This window comes from Budorcas taxicolor, chromosome 14 (assembly GCF_023091745.1).
Source record: "Budorcas taxicolor isolate Tak-1 chromosome 14, Takin1.1, whole genome shotgun sequence".
Lineage (NCBI taxonomy): Eukaryota > Metazoa > Chordata > Mammalia > Artiodactyla > Bovidae > Budorcas > Budorcas taxicolor.
The window spans coordinates 75,134,393-75,155,144 of NC_068923.1; the positions used below are offsets into that span (position 1 = coordinate 75,134,393).

At 38.5% G+C, this 20,752-nt stretch overlaps 1 protein-coding gene across 1 annotated transcript in view; it reads left to right on the forward strand.

The window, feature by feature from the left end:
- Positions 1-20,752, forward strand: part of UBR5 (ubiquitin protein ligase E3 component n-recognin 5) — a 138,693-nt gene that overhangs the window by 55,924 nt on the left and 62,017 nt on the right. The window contains exons 6-13 of the mRNA XM_052651971.1: positions 1,832-2,021; positions 2,585-2,744; positions 3,351-3,500; positions 5,242-5,435; positions 17,769-17,885; positions 17,970-18,080; positions 18,672-18,826; positions 20,382-20,499. Coding sequence (XP_052507931.1) covers positions 1,832-2,021; positions 2,585-2,744; positions 3,351-3,500; positions 5,242-5,435; positions 17,769-17,885; positions 17,970-18,080; positions 18,672-18,826; positions 20,382-20,499 — 1,195 coding nt within the window. The remainder of the gene's footprint in view (positions 1-1,831; positions 2,022-2,584; positions 2,745-3,350; positions 3,501-5,241; positions 5,436-17,768; positions 17,886-17,969; positions 18,081-18,671; positions 18,827-20,381; positions 20,500-20,752) is intronic.

Here is a 20,752-nt window from a genome sequence, read left to right on the forward strand (position 1 = left end):
TCCAAACTGGGAAATTTGGGAGTGAAAATAATAATAGGCTCAGACAGTACGCTGACTCTGGTGGTACCTCAGGCAAACTGGGGACATAACAGTTACACTAGTTAAATCTTTTTAAGACTCTAGTGTGGTTCCTCCTGTTTTCAAGTTGAGATAATAAATTTAGCTTTTGACTGTTAAAAACTTATACAAGAGTAGTTCCACCTGACTTAATTTTGACAGCTTACAGGAAACCATGAAGTAGAAATGCTGATTTAATATTTTATTTTAATATCTATTTGTATCTTTCATTGATCCTTTATTATGTTCTGTTGCATAATTGTCACAAAGCATATAAGTTGAAAACATGTCTGTTTTCTAGAACATAGCTTTTTTTGGATAACACATGACTTTATATTTTTAAAATCATGTTTAGAAACACATTACATGAAATTTATCATCTTTACAATTATAACTGCACATCTCAGTTAGTATTGAATATAGTTATATTGTTGTGAAGGAATGCTCCATAACTTTTTCATCTTGTAAAAATGAAACTTTATCTCCATTAAACAGCTCCCTCTACCCCTCTCCCTAGCATCTGGCAGCCACCATTCTACTTTCTGTTTCTGTGAATTTGACTACTTTGGATATCATTTGTGATTTTGTGATTGGCTTAATTTCACTTGGCCTGATATCTTCAGAGTTTATGTTGTAGCATGTATCAGGATTTCCTTCCATTTTAATGGTGAATAATATTACAGTGTATGTGTATATACCATGTTTTGTTTAACCATTCATTTTTCATTGGATAGTAGGTTGCTTGTACCTGTTGGCTGTTATGAATAGTGCTGCTTTGAACAGGGGTATATAGATATTTCTTTGGGACTCTGTTTTCAGTTCTTTTGGTTTATACCTAGAAATGCAACTGCTGAGTCATACACGATGGTTCTGTTTTTAATTTTTTAAGAAACTTTGTACTGTTTTCATAGCATTGCACCATTTTATAGTCTTACCAACAGTGCATGAGGGTTCCAGTGTCTGTACATCCTTGCTAACACTTGTAGTTTTCTATTTCTCATGGTAGCCATTCTAATGGGTGTGAGGTGATATGTTATAGTTTTGATTTGCATTTCTCTCATGGTTAGTGATGCTGAACTTATGCTTATTTGGCCATTCTTGGCCCATTTTTTAAGTCAGGTTATTTGATTTTTGTTGTTCTTGTTGTTGAGTGTAAGAACTCTTTATATATTCTGGATATTAACCTCTTATTAGATACATGATTTACAACTATTTTCTTCCATTCTGTACGTTCCTTCCTCACTGTTGATTATGTCCTTTGAGGCATAAAATCCACTGGGATTTTGCTAGGGATTGTGATGAATCTGTAGATTACTTTAAGCAGTCTGGATATCTTAACAATATTAAATTTTCCAAGCCATGGACACAGGTGTCTTTCCATTTATTTGTGTCTTTAAAATTTAAGCTTTGAATTTTACTTTTTGCATTACAGACTGTTGGTAGTTATGTCTGATAGGTCATTCATACAAAGAGGAAATGTATTATAACTCATTTTAGAGTCATGTCTAGAAATGCTAGGTATGTGGTTCTTTAAAAAAATGCACGTGGTATTTATGTTTTAAAAGTGAGGTTATATTTAAGCATAAAAAAAATTAGAACTGTTATTTTAAAGCTCAGTTCTATTATCTTGTTCTGTCAGAATACTACTGTAACATACCATGTCAATTAGAAAAATAGCTTTTATCATGTCCTAAGAGAGTGAAAATGAGACCTGGAGGAATCTTTCTGAATGATTATTTAAAATGCTTATTCTATAAATTCTCCGATAATTTAGAAGTCGCTGGAGTTCTGGAGTGGGTGGAAGTGGAGGAGGATCCTCTGGTAGGTCATCAGCTGGAGCGCGAGATTCTCGCCGACAGACTCGAGTAATTCGAACGGGACGGGATCGGGGATCTGGGCTTCTGGGCAGCCAGCCCCAGCCAGTTATCCCAGCATCTGTGATTCCAGAGGAGCTGATTTCACAGGTATGGATCCTGTGGAACACTTAACATAAAAGCAGGACAGGGTGAGGTTTAACTAAATACAGTGGGCTGTAGCCATGATTTATGGTAGCCTGTCCCTTTTCCAGGGCATCTTCCCAACCCAGGGATCGAACCCGGGTCTCCTGCATTGCAGGTGCATTCTTTACCAGCTGAGCCACAAGAAGAGAAAGAAAGTGAAGTCGCTCAGTCGTGTCCAACTCTTTGCAACCCCGTGGACTGTAGCCTACCAGGCTTCTCTGTCCCTGGGATTTTCCAGGCAAGGGTACTGGAGTGGGTTGCCATTTCCTTCTCCAGGGGATCTTCCCAACCCAGGAATCGAACCCGGGTCTCCTGACATTGCAGGCAGACGCTTTACCCTCTGAGCCACCAGGGAAGCCCAGCTGAGTCACAAGGGAAGCCCAAATATAGTGGGCTGTAGCCATGATTTATATCATGAGTTGTGAAATACTGCTTTTCTGTTTTGATCCTAGAAAACTCATTTTGATTTTTAGAAAAGTTACGAAAAAGAAAATTAACGTAGCACTCTTCCTTATTTTTTATTTCAGGCCCAGGTTGTTTTACAAGGCAAATCCAGAAGTGTCATTATTCGAGAACTTCAGCGCACAAATCTTGATGTAAACCTTGCTGTAAATAATTTACTTAGCCGGGATGATGAAGATGGAGATGATGGTGATGATACAGCTAGTGAATCTTATTTGCCTGGAGGTTGGTAGATCACCATCATGGTTCTCTCATCTCTAGGGAGAGGTGTTTTGTTTTTTTTTTTTGACTGGGGAATGAAATGAAATGAAAGTGCAGTGGGTTTTCTTACTGTTCTTTTCAAGGTGGTAGGTATTTCTCCCTATAGGGTTTGATTGTAAAATCTTTTTTAAGGGAAAATAGGGACCTGTTTCTGCTCAGTGGACTTGTGTTTCATCCTAATAAAGGCATGGATGTATGTGCATAGCTTTATTGCTGACTGACAGATGCCTCTGGAATGTTGTTCTGATGCTGTTATTACTGAATATGTAATAACTGAACTGCATTTAGATTTTGACTGTATCATCTCTGTGATGTCACAAGAATCTTAAATAATGATCCTTTTTTCTTGTGATTATTTAGGATGTAGCCCAAGCAATAATCATGCAATTGATGTTCCTTAAACTCTATGTTAATGATGTTAACTTTATTTCTTAGGTAGTTACTGCTTCTCTTCTCAGGTTATGTCAGTAATCAGCCCCTGATTTTAATGTTTTAACTTTAAGGGATTTTTCAGTGGTCTACAGATTTTTTCTCTGTACCTGTTTCATTTATATTTGTTTCACTTTATAGAGGATCTTATGTCTCTTCTTGATGCTGACATTCATTCTGCCCACCCAAGTGTCATTATCGATGCAGACGCCATGTTTTCTGAAGACATTAGCTATTTTGGTTACCCTTCTTTTCGTCGGTCGTCACTTTCCAGGCTAGGCTCATCTCGAGGTAATTGTGCATTTATTTCTTGGTGATTATTGGCTGACTGGAGAGCTAGTGGTAGAATTCTTTGTACTTGAACTTTTAATATTACACTAGATGAAATCATTATTTATTAGTGTTCTTGGATGCTTTGGCATTAAAATAATTATTTTTGATTTTTGAAGAGCCACAGTAGAACTTTAGAGATGATTTTATCTATTAATGCATTATAGAACACACATAAAGGATTATGTTTTATCTAACTATATTTTTAAATTTAGGAATATGGATTCTGAGCTAAAAGCAGAATTCTACTTAACAGTGACATGCAGCATTCAGAAAATAAGTCTTTCTAGTTTATTTGATTAAAATAAGGTGATTATTTTCTTCATTTTAAATCCAAAAAAAACTTATTGGAATGAGATTGATCCATAATAAATATATATAAATACTTAGCTTATTAAAATAGTATTTCCAGAAGTTAAAATCTTGAAGAGCTTTAGTTCATAGTAGAATTTAGAAAGATTATGAAATCGTACAAACAGAAGCCTTTCTCTGTATATGTTGACATATATTTAATTGGCATTTTAACTTTTTAAAGGCAGTATATTTACTTTTCAGAAAGTAAAACTCCTTGATTCAAATAACAGGAAGAAATCAGCTGTATTATTTACTTAGCATTAGTAAACTGGAAAAGATGCTATTTTATATTAAGACTGTACTGCAAATGCCTACTATTTGGAAGCAGTTTTAAAACAACAGTCTTACAATAATCTTTTAGTATACTGAAACTGTTACGTAATAGCTTACAAATTCTTTAAAAATAAGTGAATATTTTACTGCCTTAAATGCATCAAGAATTACATTTCAGATATTCAGTATCTAACAAGTAGCTCCTTCTAAATTTCTTCCTTTTGCTCTTCCTTAGGGCATTCTATGTGGGCATCTCTTTCAGTCTGAACCATATGAAATTGGTGGTACTTGACCATGTTTGACCTGCATGGATGGCAGTTTTATATGGTTCAACTTAATATTGTTTTTAATCCTTAATATCCAAGTCTTAGAAAGTTTAATTGCCTAGTTAAAACAGTAACGTGTGAGCAACCTGAAAACTTGTTTTAAAAAGTTTGTAAGCCAGTTTCAGTGGTAGCATTTTTATAAAATAGTTTTTCTATAAAGATTCTTAAAATAGAAAAAAAATTCTGAATTTCTCAGAATTTTTTAAATAAGACTTATCACAAAAATCTAGTCTGTAAAATTACTCTAAACAAAGATTATCAAAAATTTTACAGTTAATGGATTTTTATTTTACCCCTTTAAAGTTTTTTCCCCCCTCTATGTGTAGAATCTCTAACAAATGCTATTTTTTGGTTTATGTATCTATCTAACATGTCAAAATTTTAATTTATGAATAGTTTCTAATAGATAAATTTTAAAAGTTACGATAAGCATTTTTAATGAAAACTAGAAGTTTAAAACTCCATGTAAAATGTCCAGAATCTAGTTTGAAGCAATTCTGCTCTAAAAGCATATATTTGGATTCAGAAAAATGCTTAAAGAACTAGTTTACCATTTTCATACATTCACTTGAAAGAGTTAAATGTTTTGAATGTTGCATGTCAGGCTTATTAGATAAATAGTTACATTAAATTCTTGTGGGTGGATAAACTGCTGTTAGTTGCATCCTGAAGGGTCTTTACTAGAGAGTGGCTTACTTTTATCCCACTGGTGTGACCCAATTGCATACCAGTTCTCCTTCTTCCCTTAGAGAGAGACTCTGAGCTGTTGCGTGAACGTGAATCCGTTTTACGTTTACGTGAGCGAAGGTGGCTTGATGGAGCCTCATTTGATAATGAAAGGGGCTCTACCAGCAAGGAAGGAGAGCCAAACTTGGATAAGAAGAATACGCCTGTTCAAAGTCCCGTGTCTCTTGGAGAAGATTTGCAGTGGTGGCCTGATAAGGTATTTGAAAAAAATCCCCATCTCTTCCATTTTAAATGGATTCCTGGCATACACATTACCGCACTCCCCCCCCCCCGCCCCAAAAGGTTTCTGTTTTATTTCAGGTTTTTGTACTGTCATTTAAAATGCAGACATAAAGTGATGTTTTTGTTTCTTTTAAAATATAAATAATCTTGATTTGACACTGCAGGAATCATTTTAACGAGATGTGTTCAGTGGTGCTATTTTTTTTCTACTTAATGAAGTAAATCAGAGGCATCGGGATGGCAGTTTCAGATAAGACATAAGCATTCTGTTTCAGGATTTCTTTTCTAGTGATGCTCTCACCAGTAACTGATGGTATATTTCTTGATAGAGATTTGTTTTGTGCTGTCGAACGGACCCAGTGTCTGCAGAGAAGGTTTCATTGATAGACATGCATGTGAGGGCAAGATTAGAAATCTGTGTTTCTTTGATTAGTTAGCTTTCCCGATTGATGTCAGCGAATTCTCACAGGCTCTTTGCTCTAAAAACTGTGGGAGACAAAGCAGGCTGGACAGGAAGAAACTGGGGGAGTGATGCTCTGCATCCTGAGGAGTGGTACATGGCGGGCTTCTAGATAGCAGCCAGGACTTAAGTGGTGTGAATCTTTAAAAATCCATCACAGCTGCAAGGACACATCCTGTTGATGGTGTGTAGGTTTCATTGTCTTAAGAGACAGGTGGTTCATTTTCGCAGGTTCCTATAGGATGCCATATGCTGTCCATGTGTTTCTTGGAGTGCCTGTTTATTTCCAGAGCCAGTTGGATGAGAGATTCTTTTAAGTAGAAGTAAAAGAAGATAAGAACTTGGTTATCTGTAGCAGATAAGGACGTTCTGATGTGCATTTCTTTTCTTTCTTTGAAGCTGAATTTGGAATATTAAAGGGAAAATATTATTTAACTTTCTGAATTTGTTTATTTTTTATAGTTATTGTGAATCTTAATGTGGTTAATTTTCCTCTGTATTCAGCTCATGTGGAAAGCTTGAATGCAAGAAGGAACATGAATTTTAATCAGTCTCTTTGTGAGCAAAAGGTTATTCTGTTTTCTTTGGCAGCTGACAAAGTTTTTCTGAATTGCATTCTCTTACTTATTTCCATAAAACCAGAAATGTTCCAGTTTCTGCTTTTACCTCATTTGGTAGAAGGTGACTTAAACCACTGGGCTTTTTCTTTCCTTTTTTTTTGTACATTGTTCTCTGTTTCCTGTTTCTCGAGAGCCTTGATCGAATTAGGGCTGCATCTACTTCATATTGACAGGAAGTAATGGAGGACTCCTGAATCTTGTTGTAATAATGCCATCACATCTATATTAGTCCAGTCTTCTTCAGCATGTATTTGAAAGTGTTTTGAGCAGTTGGAGTTTAGCAGGATTTTTTCCTGGCCAGTGTACAGTTTGTTAAGAGTTAGCCAGTCTTAGTTGGTCTTTACTGATAGGCATAGTTTTAAGTACAACTTTTTAGAGGCAGTTACTAAGTTCATCATAAAATTTTGACACCATATAGGCCTTACTTGGTATATATTTCCATGATTTGTTCAGACGTTGAATGAAGGAGAAATAGCAGTATGTGCAACAGAGTATGCCCTACCTATACCTTTTTTTTTTTTCCAATAAAGAAAAACCTAATTTAAAATGTTTTTACTGAATAAGAACTACTTTTTATTAGCTTGTGACTGAAATTTAGACATCAAAAATTTCAGTTCAGAGAAAGAAAATAGCATAAGCCTAACTAAACTGATAAGTATTATCCTGGTTTTTAGCAAACCGTTAAGATGATTTGTAAGGCTGAATGCTATAGTCAGAAAGAGAATGCAGAGTTGTTAAGGGGAAAAAAACCTTGCTTTTGGAACAATGTGCAAAATTATCATACAGGGACATAGGATAAATTCCACATGAAGAAATAGGCACTATGGGGGTCCATATTTGTCCTCTATAGTTGGAGATGGTGATCCCTGAGGAGTAGAAAAGGTTTTCAGGGGGTGCTTGATAGGAGATGGAGAGTGCAGGGAGATACAGGATGTCGGCACACACTATTTGCAAATTGTCTCTCTTTTTTGCTTTTTTTTTGTGGTAGGAGGGAAAAGGAGTTGTCCTAGCTTAATTTCAGAAATGACCTAATTCAGTATTTATAAATTGTAAGTTTGGTTAGTGTCCATGGCATTTTTCCTTCTTTTGTTAGGGTACCTGAGAAATTCCTTTGTTAAATTAATTGGAATAATCTTGACTTTCACATCACTTATTTAGAGGAACAGCTACTTCTTCACAGTTTCACCATTTTCTAGGCTAATAAAGATGCTTCAGTGGTGAAACGTGGAGTAGGAAATTGGTATAGCCACTATGGAAAACAGATTCCTCAAGAAATTAAAAATAGAACCATTGTATGATCTAGCAGTTTCACTTTTGGGTATTATCTGAAGAAAATGAAAACACTTAACTGGAAATACATGTACCCTCATGTTCATCGCAACATTGTTTACAGTAGTCAAGATATGGAAGCCACCTAAATGTTCATCAGTGGGTTGATACACATACACACACACACAAGAATATTATTCAGCCATAAAAAAAAGAATGAAATCGTGTCATTTTTGACAATATGGATAGACTTTGAGGGCATTATGCTAAATGAAGTTAGAGAAAGACAAATACCATGTGATGGCACTTAAATGTGGAATCTTAAAAAAAAGAATCCTGTATAACAGAGAACAGATTGATAGTTGCCAGAGATGGGAAGTAGGGAAAATGGGTGAAGGGATTAAAAGATAGAAAGAAAAAAATAAATCAATGAATTTTTTCCCCCTTATTAACTTTTCAGCATCTTTTTTTTTTTAATAAACATAATTGTTAATTACAGAGATGTTAAAAAATCTGTGAAGGCAGAAGTGAGAGTCATCCAATGAGTAACTGAGTAGCCTTAAGTACATATTGTGTTTTAGGCTTTTTGTTCAGGTGTTAGGGTGACAATATCGTAGGAAGGCAGAACAATGTTAAATACTCTGGCATAAATACTGTAAGAGAATTAGGTACAAGAGGCTTTGGGGAATCACAGGAGGCCACAGTGATTACTAAGAGTTACTTCCATTACCATGGATCCGTTTTCATGTCTTGGTCATTTTTGAAATTTACTTTTCTCTGATTAGAAATTTAGTTCTATGTTGCTGAATGCCTACATTTAAGTTGTAACTATATATATATGTATGTATGTATGTATATACATATATATGTATGTGTGTGTATACACACACCAACCTACTTACAGTAAGAATCTTAAAGTGACTTATAAGGGAATAAAAAAATGCATCTCCAATAGTAGCAAAGACATAAGACTGCAAAGATAAGAGCTAAGTGATAAAATGCTGAAGGTGAAAGGGTGGAGAAAAATTGCAGGGTAATTCTCGCTAAGTCAGTCTGCTGAAGTTGAACATAAGAACTTCCACATTGTGCTCTGTAACTAAACAAACCTTCAGTTTAAGAGATGCACACATCCTTTATTTTAAGTAAGCTCCCAGAGAAGAAGTGCTTCCTTGATAGCTCAGGTGGTAAAGTGTCTGCCTGCAATGCGGGAGACCTGGATTCGATCCCTGGGTTGGGAAGATTCCCTGGAGAAGGAAAGGCAGCCCACTCCAGTACTCTTGCCTGGAAAATCCCGTGGATGGAGGAGCCTCATAGGCTACAGTCCATGGGGTCGCAAAGAGTCGGATACGACTGAGAGACTTGACTTTCTTTTTTCTTTCATCAAGAGAAGGACTTGATGAAGATTGTATGGTGGGTGATGAGGAAATAACTGATTTAGTGGTCAGTATTGTTAACTTACAGTCATATCCCTTACTGTTCTGGGTGTGTTTTCATAGAGTCTACGGGAAATAATAAAATTTATTTCCCACCAGCCTTTTAAATTGTAGAGTTGTACATTATTCTAAATTTTCCTTGAATGGTGTTGAGAGGAAACAGTCCCATGATATTTGGCTCCTTAGGTTATTTGGAGCAGCTTCACTGTTGGGAACAGTTGATCAAACTTTTTGATCATGCTGCTTTGCTTTCAAGGTTCTAAAAGTGAAAGCTGGGTGATGGATTTAAATTGTCATGTAGAAGCTACCAGGAAATGTTTGTTAAAAGTTAGGTAGTTCAGTTCAGTTGCTCAGTTGTGTCCGACTCTTTACAACCCCATAAATTTCAGCACTCCAGGCCTCCCCGTCCATCACCAACTCCCGGAGTTCACCCGAACTCCTGTTCATAGAGTCGGTGATGCCATCCAGCCATCTCATCCTCTTTCGTCCCCTTCTCCTCCTGCCCCCAATCCCTCCCAGTATCAGGGTCTTTTCCATTGAGTTGACTTTTCGCATGAGGTGGCCAGAGTATTGGAGTTTCAGCCTCAGCATCAGTCCTTCCAATGAACACCCAGGACTGATCTCCTTTAGGATGGACTGGTGGATCTCCTTGCAGGAAGAAGGAAGTCAAGAAACACCTGGAGTAACAGGCAGATTTGGCCTTGGAGTACAGAATGAAGCAGGGCAAAGGCTAATAGAGTTTTGCCAAGAGAACGTACTGGTCATAGCAAACACTCTCTTCCAACAACACAAGAGAAGACTCTACACGTGGACATCACCAGATGGTCAACACTGAAATCAGACTGATTATATTCTTTGCAGCCAAAGATGGAAAAGCTCTATACAGTCAGCAAAAACAAGACTGGGAGCTGACTGTGGCTCAGATCATGAACTCCTTATTGCCAAATTCAGAGTTAAATTGAAGAAAGTAGGGAAAACCACTAGACCATTCAGGTATGACCTAAATCAGATCCCTTATGATTATACAGTGGAAGTGAGAAATAGATTTAAGGGACTAGATCTGATACATAGAGTGCCTGATGAACTACAGATGGAGGTTCGTGCCATTGTACAGGAGACGGGGATCAAGACCATCCCCATGGAAGAGAAATGCAAAAAAGCAAAATGGCTGTCTGAGGAGGCTTTACAAATAGCTGTGAAAAGAGAAGCGAAAAAGAAAAAGAAAAAAAAAAAAGGCAAAGCAAAGGAGAAAAGGAAAGGATATAAGCATCTGAATGCAGAGTTCCAAAGAATAGCAAGGAGAGATAAGAAAGCCTTCCTCAGCGATCAATGCAAAGAAATAGAGGAAAACAACAGCATGGGAAAGACTAGAGATCTCTTCAAAAAAGTTAGAGATACCAAGGGAACATTTCATGCAAGGATGGGCTCGATAAAGGACAGAAATGGTATGGACCTAACAGAAGCAGAAGATACTAAGAAGAGGTGACAAGACTGTACGAAAAAGATCTTCACAACCCAGATAACCACGATGGTGTGATCACTCACCTAGAGCCAGACATCCTGGAATGTGAAGTCAAGTGGGCCTTAGAAAGCATCACTACGAACAAAGCTAGTGGAGGTGATGGAATTCCAGTTGAGCTGTTTCAAATCCTGAAAGATGATGCTGTGAAAGTGCTGGCACTCAATATGCCAGCAAATTCGGAAAACTCAGCAGTGGCCACAGGACTGGAAAAGGTCAGTTTTCCTTCCAATCCCAAAGAAAGGCAATGCCAAAGAATGCTCAAACTACCACATAATTGCACTCATCTCACACGCTAGTAAAGTAATGCTCAAAATTCTCCAGAAGTTAGGTAAGTGTATCACAAATCTAATTTAATAATGAAGTAAGAGCAAAGGGAGAAGTGATCATAAAATAGAAGAGAAACCAGGCGTAAGGAGAAAATGGAAACAGAGATAGGTGAGGGGAAATGAAGTGTGGATAAGGACAGTTATCAAATTGAGCCACATAGCCTGTAGTTGTGTACTGTCCATTTCAGCCAGAGTGTACAGTACAGTCTGCTGTTAGAGCTAGTACTTAAGTTGGAAAACTAGTGTTTGTTGATAACAGGAAAGTGTAAAAAATAAAAAAAAACAAACAAGTTTTGTGGGGAGAAAATTAGGAGTAATAAGACCAATTTTTAAAAAACAGAAGTCAAAATTAGTACGAGTTTGAGTTGGTATGCTTAATGATTTAAACTTTGGCCACTAGGTAATTTTTGTTATATTTTTAGCATTTTTCATCCACTTTGGGAGAGAATGCTCATTTGGGTGATGACTTGTTTATTGTTTAGAGAATTGCAAATTTGTTGATTAGATTCAGCTTCTAAATGATTTGATTTTGTTTACAGATAAAAAAGCTAGCAACTACTGATCTTTAAGGAAATATGCATATCCACCTTTTCCAGGTTGAAACAGGCACTAGCTTACACAGCAGCAGCCATTAGTATTTCATTAAAACAATAAAAGCATTGTTTTCTATGACATTCTGAAGTGTGTGAGCTAAAATAACTGTGCCACTGTGTGTACTGATTGCTGTGTATTTCTCTACAAACTCATCTCAATTAGGCGAGAAACAATAGGTGATTTTTCCATCTTTCTTTGGTTGGTGGTTTGTGCTGTCCATCCACATTTGTCCATCATGGATTTTTAGGGTCTTTGGGATTCACTTACCTCAGGACTCATGAGCTGAGGAGCCCTGGCCCATCATTGAGGGATGCAGGCCAGTCAGTTCTGAGAGAGCCTCACACACCATACTCTTGCTATACCATGACTTGTTCAGGGTTGTACTGCTCTGGCAGGGCTTTTACTCAGAAAGTTTGAGTTGAGATGCGTTTGTTCAGTTATCAGTGTGCTCCTACTATGTGTCAGGTGCCAAGCTAGCCTGTGGGAACATCAGTCAGTTCAGTTCAGTCACTCAGTCGTGTCTGACTCTTTGCGACCCCATGAATCGCAGCACGCCAGGCCTCCCTGTTCATCACCAATTCCCGGAGTTCATTCAGACTCATGTCCATTGAGTCCGTGATGCCATCCAGCCATCTCATCCTCGGTCATCCCCTTCTCCTCCTGCCCCCAATCCCTCCCAGCATCAGAGTCTTTTCCAATGAGTCAACTCTTCGCATGAGGTGTCCAAAGTACTGTAGTTTCAGCTTTAGCATCATTCCTTCCAAAGAAATCCCAAGGTTGATCTCCTTCAGAATGCGCTGGTTGGATCTCCTTGCAGTCCAAGGGACTCTCAAGAGTCTTCTCCAACACCACAGTTCAAAAACATCAATTCTTTGGCACTCAGCCTTCTTCACAGTCCAACTCTCACATCCATACATGGCCACTGGAAAAACCATAGCCTTGACTAGCCGGACCTTAGTTGACAAAGTGATATCTCTGCTTTTGAATATGCTATCTAGGTTGGTCATAACTTTTCTTCCAAGGAGTAAGCGTCTTTTAATTTCATGGTTCCAATCACCATCTGCAATGATGTTGGAGCCCCCAAAAATAAAGTCTGACACTGTTTCCCCATCTATTTCCCATGAAGTGATGGGACCGGATGCCATGATCTTCGTTTTCTGAATGTTGAGCTTTAAGCCAACTTTTTCGCTCTCGTCTTTCACTTTCATCAGGAAGCTTTTTAGTTCCTCTTCACTTTCTGCCATAAGGGTGGTGTCCTCTGCATATCTGAGGTTATTGATATTTCTCCCGGCAATCTTGATTCCAGCTTGTGTTTCTTCCAGTCCAGCATTTCTCATGATGTACTCTGCATAGAAGTTAAATAAGCAGGGTGACAGTATACAGCCGTGATGTACTCCTTTTCCTATTTGGAACCAGTCTGTTGTTCCATGTCCAACTCTAACTGTTGCTTCCTGACCTGCATACAGATTTCTCAAGAGGCAGGTTAGGAGGTCTGGTATTCCCATCTCTTTGAGAATTTTCCACAGTTTATTGTGATCCACACAATCAAAGGCTTTGGCATAGTCAATAAAGCAGAAATAGATGTTTTTCTGGAACTCTCTTGCTTTTTCCATGATCCAGTTGGCAATTTGATCTCTGGTTCCTCTGCCTTTTCTAAAACCAGCTTGAACATCAGGGAGTTCATGGTTCACGTATTGCTGAAGCCTGGCTTGGAGAATTTTGAGCATTACTTTACTAGCATGTCAGATGAGTGCAATTGTGTGGTAGTTTGAGCATTCTTTGGCATTGCCTTTCTTTGGGATTGGAATGAAAACTGACCTTTTCCAGTCCTGTGGCCACTGCTGAGTTTTCCAACTTTGCCGGCGTATTGAGTGCAACACTTTCACAGCATCATCTTTCAGGATTTGAAATAGCTCAACTGGAATTCCATCACCTCCACTAGCTTTGTTCGTAGTGATGCTTTCTAAGGCCCACTTGACTTCACATTCCAAGATGTCTGCCTCTAGATTAGTGATCACATCATCATGACTATCTGGGTTGTGAAGATCTTTTTTGTACAGTTCTTCCATGTATTCTTGCCACCTCTTCTTAATATCTTCTGCTTCTGTTAGGTCCATACCATTTCTGTCCTTTATCGAGCCCATCCTTGCATGAAATGTTCCCTTGGTATCTCTAATTTTCTTGAAGAGATCTCTAGTCTTTCCCATGCTGTTGTTTTCCTCTATTTCTTTGCATTGATCACTGAAGAAGGCTTTCTTATCTCTTCTTGCTATTCTCTGGAACTCTGCATTCAGACGCTTTTATCTTTCCTTTTCTCCTTTGCTTTTCGCCTCTCTTCTTTTCACAGCTATTTGTAAGGCCTCCCCAGACAGCCGTTTTGCCTTTTTGCATTTCTTTTCCATGGGCATGGTCTTGATCCCTGTCTCCTGTACAATGTCACGAACCTCATTCCATAGTTCATCAGGCACTCTATCTATCAGATCTAGTCCCTTAAATCTATTTCTCACTTCCACTGTATAATCATAAGGGATTTGATTTAGGTCATACCTGAATGGCCTAGTGGTTTTCCCTACTTTCTTCAATTTAAGTCTGAATTTGGTAATAAGGAGTTCATGATCTGAGCCACAGTTATAGAGGTAGATTTGTTCCAGACCAGCCCACACAACTGAAGCGACTTAGCAGCAGCAGCAGCCCGTAGGGAACTCAGTATGGAAGACAAACATTGACATACAATGAAATGTGTTCACAGTGCCACCAATCCTAGGTTGAAGCTGGGAATCTGGTATTTAGGGGTTTAGAGTGGGAAATGACTAATATCCCCTCGTATTAGATTTAGATTTGGGAGATTTGGCAAAATCTTCACAGAGGAGATGACTTTTAAGCAGCATTTTTAAGGCTAAGTGAGCGTTAACCAAGATGCAAAAGCATTCCAAGCATATCAATATGGGCCTAGAGTCAGGAAAGGACAGGGTGTGCTTGTGGAACAATGAGAAATTTGGAATTATTGCTGTGTGGTGGGAATAGGAGAAGAGCAAGATGGAGCAACACCAGAGGGCCCTAGATGAAAAGTTAGGATGTTGTTCTGCTGACAAAGTTCTTAGAGAAATGACATGATGAGATTGGTGGGGTTTTGTTTTGTGTGTTTTTAAGGAGACAAGCACTATTGGCATAGGAGAAAGACAGGAATAGGAACAATTCTATGTCTATTCTTAACAGTTAAGAGACTGATAGAATTGTTGTTTATAGAGAGGGGAATTGCAAGGATCTCACCAAAGCAGAGGATGAGATGGTTGGATGGCATCACCGACTCAATGGACATGAGTTTGAGTAAACTCTGGGAGTTGGTGATGGACAGGGAGGCCCGGCGTACTGCAGTCCATGGGGTCACAAAGAGTTGGACACAACTGATCCCCTGAACTGAACAACCAAAGCAGTGACAGTGAGTTCAGAGGAAGGGAAGAATCTGAGGGGACGTTGAGACAAGGCTAGCATTGGTTTGCTAATCACCATATGGTTGAGAAGAGAGAAGTTGAAGAGAGGGCTCAGGTTCCTTCGTGGCTTTCCTATTACAGGGTGGGTGGGTAGATGTCCTTCATGGAGATAGGGACTGCAAGGGGCCTGCAGCTTTGGAGGAGGTGGTGAATTCATTTTGGAGGTGTTATGTTGCTTTTACGATATCCAGGTAGTTTAGTCTGCAGGTTAGTCTGGAGATAGGAGAATGACACGTTGAACACCATGGTGCCCAGTCACATATAAACCTTAGGGTGGAGCATAATTTGAATAAAGGGACAAGGACAGAATCTGGGTCAGGGAGTACAAGATGGTACAAAGGAAATGGAGAAAACAATCACGAAGATAAAAGGAAGACCAGAGAGAGTAGTGACAGTAGTGACCCGTGAACAAGAGAGAGGGGAGATTCTAGAACTTGTGATGCATAGGCTCACATGGTTCAGAGTTTAAAGAGAAGATGGACTGATTGAGCAAGTGCACGTGTTGGAAGTGTGTGTGATTTTCTCAGTTCTATCTCATACATCCGTTGAGTCAGTGATGCCATCCAACCATCTTACCCCTGTAGTCCCCTTCTCCTCTTGGCTTCAATCTTTCCTAGATCAGAATCAGGGTCTTTTCTAAGGAGTCAGCTCTTCTTAGCTTCCTCTCTTTATAGTTTTGTCTCTTTCCCCACTGCCCGCACCCTGCCCCCGTTTGCCCTATGCAAATTAGGGTTAGCCAGGAAGGAGGCGTGTTTGTTTCACCTGAGGTTCTCACTCAGGTCCACGGATTTTTCCTTTGTTCCTTTTTCTCTGGCTTTTCCCTTTCTTTGTCTGTCTTTTAGCTGTTGCCATTTTGGACTCCTTTTTCCTATTCTAACTCCCTGACACATGGCGCATTGATGTGGCTGTTGCAAGACCAGGTGTCACTGTCACTGAAAGCCAGTGAGGTGAAACGTATGCCGAGTAATAGTTCACTTTACTGTGAGTAAGACTGAGGGGAAGACTAGTTTGGATGGTTGTTGGGGTAATAAGAGTGAGTTGCATCCACTTGTGTCTGTGTTATCCTTAAGCAGTAGAGAGGGACACTTCTTTCTCTGAGATTGTGGGGAGGGGAGAATGGTATTTTTTCAGTAAGTATATTGGGAGATAGGGAGTCATTTGGTTCAATTCCATCATCTTTTTAACCAAGGGGTTGAGAAGGAATTATGAGGTTAGAAGTGTTAAAATTTGATGCAGTCATCCTGGAGAAAGTAGACAGGGGTTTTGAGATACCTACGGTGAAGGAAAGAGCATTGTTGCTAAGTTGGAAAACTTCAAATCTGGCCTCTTCTGCACCCCTCCGTAGGTGTGGCAGATGCGACTTGGAAGTAGAGCTGACTGGCAGGGTGAGATGAAAGGTCACAGATTAGCACTCTTTCTGTATGGCTCTGAAGTGGGGCCTGTTATCAGTCTTGGTAGGCTGTAGCTGAGTCCCATAACGCATCTGAGATTGGAATTTGATAGAAACTTTAAAGATGCTATTAGTTCCGTGTGCTCCTGAGCCAGAATTTCAAATTGAACAGAGAAGTTTTGCAGTAGCAAAAATACAACATAAAATCTGTTATTGGCAAGTTTTGCTGTGAGATTTCAGGGTAGTTTTATGACTGATCTCTCTGGCCTTAATGTTAAAAAATTTATCACTTTATCATTGATATTTATTTATACTTACTGTTTAAACTTTTGAAAATTTAGTTGCATTCCAACTTATTACTTGTACATTCTTTAAAACTAAGTGAGCTTTTATCTTTAAAAGCAATGTGGACACTTGTTTCAGCAGCTTTGAATGGCTTCCAGGGACAGAGTCTTCTGTTTTGATACTCGACTTTCCTAGCTTCAGTGCCTTAGTCTGTTTTTTCTTCATTTATTCAACATGTTTATCAAGTGTCTACTATGTTCACTGTTCTAAGAGTGGGGGATACAGTGGTGAACAAGACAAAGCTTATATCTGAGTGAAATATGCATGCATGCTCAGTCGTGTCCAACTCTTTGCGACCCCATGGATTGTAACCTGCCAGGCTCCTCTGTCCATGGGATTTTCCAGGCGAGAATACTGGGATGGGTTGCCATTTCCTTCTCCAGAGGCTCTTTTTGACCCAGGGATCAAATCCACGTCTCCTGCATTCCAGGTGGATTCTTTACCACTGAGCCACCAGGGAAGCCTGAAATAGACAATAAATGAGTAAATATAATCTATCAAGTTGTGAAATGCTATGAACCAAAAGGAAAGCAGAGTAAGAAGATGGAATATTAGAGTGCTGATTTTGGAGATAGTGTGGTCAGGGAAGATCTCACTTGAGCAAACTTGACTGAGGAGAGAGAGAGTCACCTGAAAAACAGGCTGAGAGACCAGTAAGGACCAGTAACGAGGTCCTGGCAAGAGCGGGGAGAAGACCAGTGTGGCTGGAAAAGGCGGGGAGGGGGCGGGGTCCTTGCCAAAGTGGTTCCTGTGTTCACATAATCAATCCAGATTAGATGTAGTAATTAATGTTTTATATCCAAATCATCAGGTTTGGCAGTTGTTATATTTATACTACTATGTTATCTTCATTATAGGATGGAACAAAATTCATCTGTATTGGGGCTCTATATTCTGAGCTTCTGGCTGTCAGCAGTAAAGGAGAACTTTATCAGTGGAAGTGGAATGAATCTGAGCCTTACAGAAATGCACAGGTATTTCATTATATTAAATCTTGCTTTAAGTAGCTCTCCAAATCAATATACAAAATGATAATCATTTTTCTTATGCTTTCAAAGAATCCTTCCTTACATCACCCACGAGCAACATTCTTGGGGCTAACCAATGAAAAGATAGTTCTCCTGTCTGCAAATAGCATAAGAGCAACTGTAGCTACAGAAAACAACAAGGTAACACATCCTGTGGTAAACATTTCTTAAATTCTTGATTTTCTTCCTCTCCCTGCCCCTCTTCCATCTTTTCATTTCTATCTTTCTATCTAACTTAAACCTACAAATACCAAGTGTCTTAGGCCTTAGTACTGTAATCCAGTGTATAATCTTTTCTGTTTTATCTCTATTTTATAATTCAGTTTCAGAGAGATCTTTCTACTTTAAGGGAATAAAAATATTCAAGCTAAGTGCTGACAGATGAGATACTGAAGAGCTATAATAGATAGAGGAAGTATAGCTATTATACTATCCTCAGATTATCAGTTTGACTTTAGAGTCACTAAATTCTTTTTAAAATTGTTGGAGCAGGTGTTTATTTTCAATTAATGCCTTAGAACCATCTATTTCAGTATCTTACTATTTTGATTGATTTGTGTGAAGGAAGTAATTTAGTTTCTAATCTCATTAAGAACCTTTTCCTAATTACTTGTTTTTCTATCCTGTAGAATTCTGGTCCACAGTGTAGATATTCCTTGCCCTTGTTTTGACCACAGTCCCTTTGAAAAGATTACGTGTTTTTACTTAAGCTTGTGATATTTTATTCTTCAGGTTGCTACCTGGGTGGATGAAACTTTAAGTTCTGTGGCTTCTAAATTAGAGCACACGGCCCAGACTTACTCAGAACTTCAAGGTGAACGGATTGTTTCTTTACATTGCTGTGCCCTTTACACCTGTGCACAGCTGGAGAACAATTTATACTGGTGGTGAGTATCACAGAGGGGGTATTTCTTACCAGTGGAGGCTTTTATGTGCATTATGGTTGTTGTTCAGTCATATCTGACTCTTTGCAGCCCTATGGACTGAAGTGCCCCAGGCTTCCCTGTCCTTCATTATCTCCCAGAGTTTGTTCAAACTCATGTCCATTGAGTTGGTGATGTTTATGTACATAGATAGGTGCTTTAAGTAGTCAAAGCAATAGAGAAGGTCGGTTGAAAGATAATGCTTTAGACTCACAGACATAGAAAACAAACTTGTGGTTATCAAAGGGGTAAGGGGGCAAGGGAAAGATAAATTAGGAGTCTGGGATTAGCAGATGCAACTACTATAAATAGGTAAACAACAAGCTCTTACTGAATAGCACAGGGAACTATATTCAGTAACCTATAATAAACCATGGACTTCCCTGGTGGCTCAGACGGTAAAGCGTCTGTCTACAATGTGGGAGACCTGGGTTCGATCCCTGGGTCGGGAAGTTCCCTGGAGAAGGAAATGGCAACCCACTCCAGTACTCTTGCCTAGAAAATCCCAATAAACCATAATGGTAAATAAAAAATAGAATATGAAAGGATTATATACATATTATACATATATTCTTTTTCCTATTCTATGTATATGTATAGCTGAATCGCTTTGCTGTACACCAGAAGCTGATGCAACATTGTAAATCAACTATACTTCAATTAAAAAAGATGCTTATACAGAGGGAAATTTTCACCTTGGAGCAAAGTAACATTAAAAATAAACCTTAAGATTAAAAAAAGGTTACAAAAATATACTTAGTGACTATAATTGTGAAGTTTTTAAAAAGTATAAGTAGAAATAAAAATCACTTATAATCCTACAACCTGAATATAACTACTGTTAACATTCATTTAACAGTAACATGAAATAGAAATTTATTAAAGTATTTCATTGCCTGAGTATTCTGTGCCTCACTTTATTCCTTTAATTTTCAAAAGGGACTTTAAATATGTTTTCTGTTGTGTTTTAAGAAATCAGCAACTTTGCAGTGGTAAAAATAACATAGGGAGATCTACTAATTAAAACAATTAAATTAGTTAAATTTAATTAAACAGAAGAAAATGTCAAATGATGAATTTCCTGTAAATTTTAATCCTTAATGATTAAATAAGGGTTAATAATAAAAGTTGGTCCAATTATATACTGTTAGACCTGCGATCAAGTTATTATTAATAAATTGCACACGTTAATATTATACTGAGGCAAGAATGTTAGAGAAGGAATAGTGGCTCAGACGGTAAAGCGTCTGCCTACAATGCGGGAGACCTGGGTTCGATCCCTGGGTCGAGAAGATCCCCTGGAGAAGGAAATGGCACCCCACTCCAGTACTCTTGCCTGGGAAATCCCATGGACGGAGGAGCGTGGTAGGCTACAGTCCATGGGGTCGCAAAGAGTTGAACACGACTGAGTGACTTCACTTTCAATACCAGTAATAGTTAAATACAATGTGTGAAATTTTAGATTTGTTTAATGGCTTCTTTGCTGCTTATTTGTCCAATTTTTGCTTTTCACTTTCAGGGGTGTAGTGCCTTTTAGTCAAAGGAAAAAAATGTTAGAGAAAGCTAGAGCAAAAAACAAGAAACCCAAATCTAGTGCTGGTATTTCTTCAATGCCGAACATCACTGTTGGTACCCAGGTAAGTGATTAGAATTAAGTCTATCTTAAGGGACATTGTTGCTCTTCAAAATCAATTTCTTTCCCTGTAGTTAATTCCCCTATAGACAGTTTATAAACGAACGTCACTTGAAGGACCGAGTCCCAGTAGTATGTATGGGCCACATCACTTTCTGTTCAATAACCGAGTCACGCATAGATCTTGCCCTGCTGTCAGTTGGTTTTCCTGTGGGGCAAGGATCCTAGATTTGCCTGATTTTAGGAATCATTCTGTA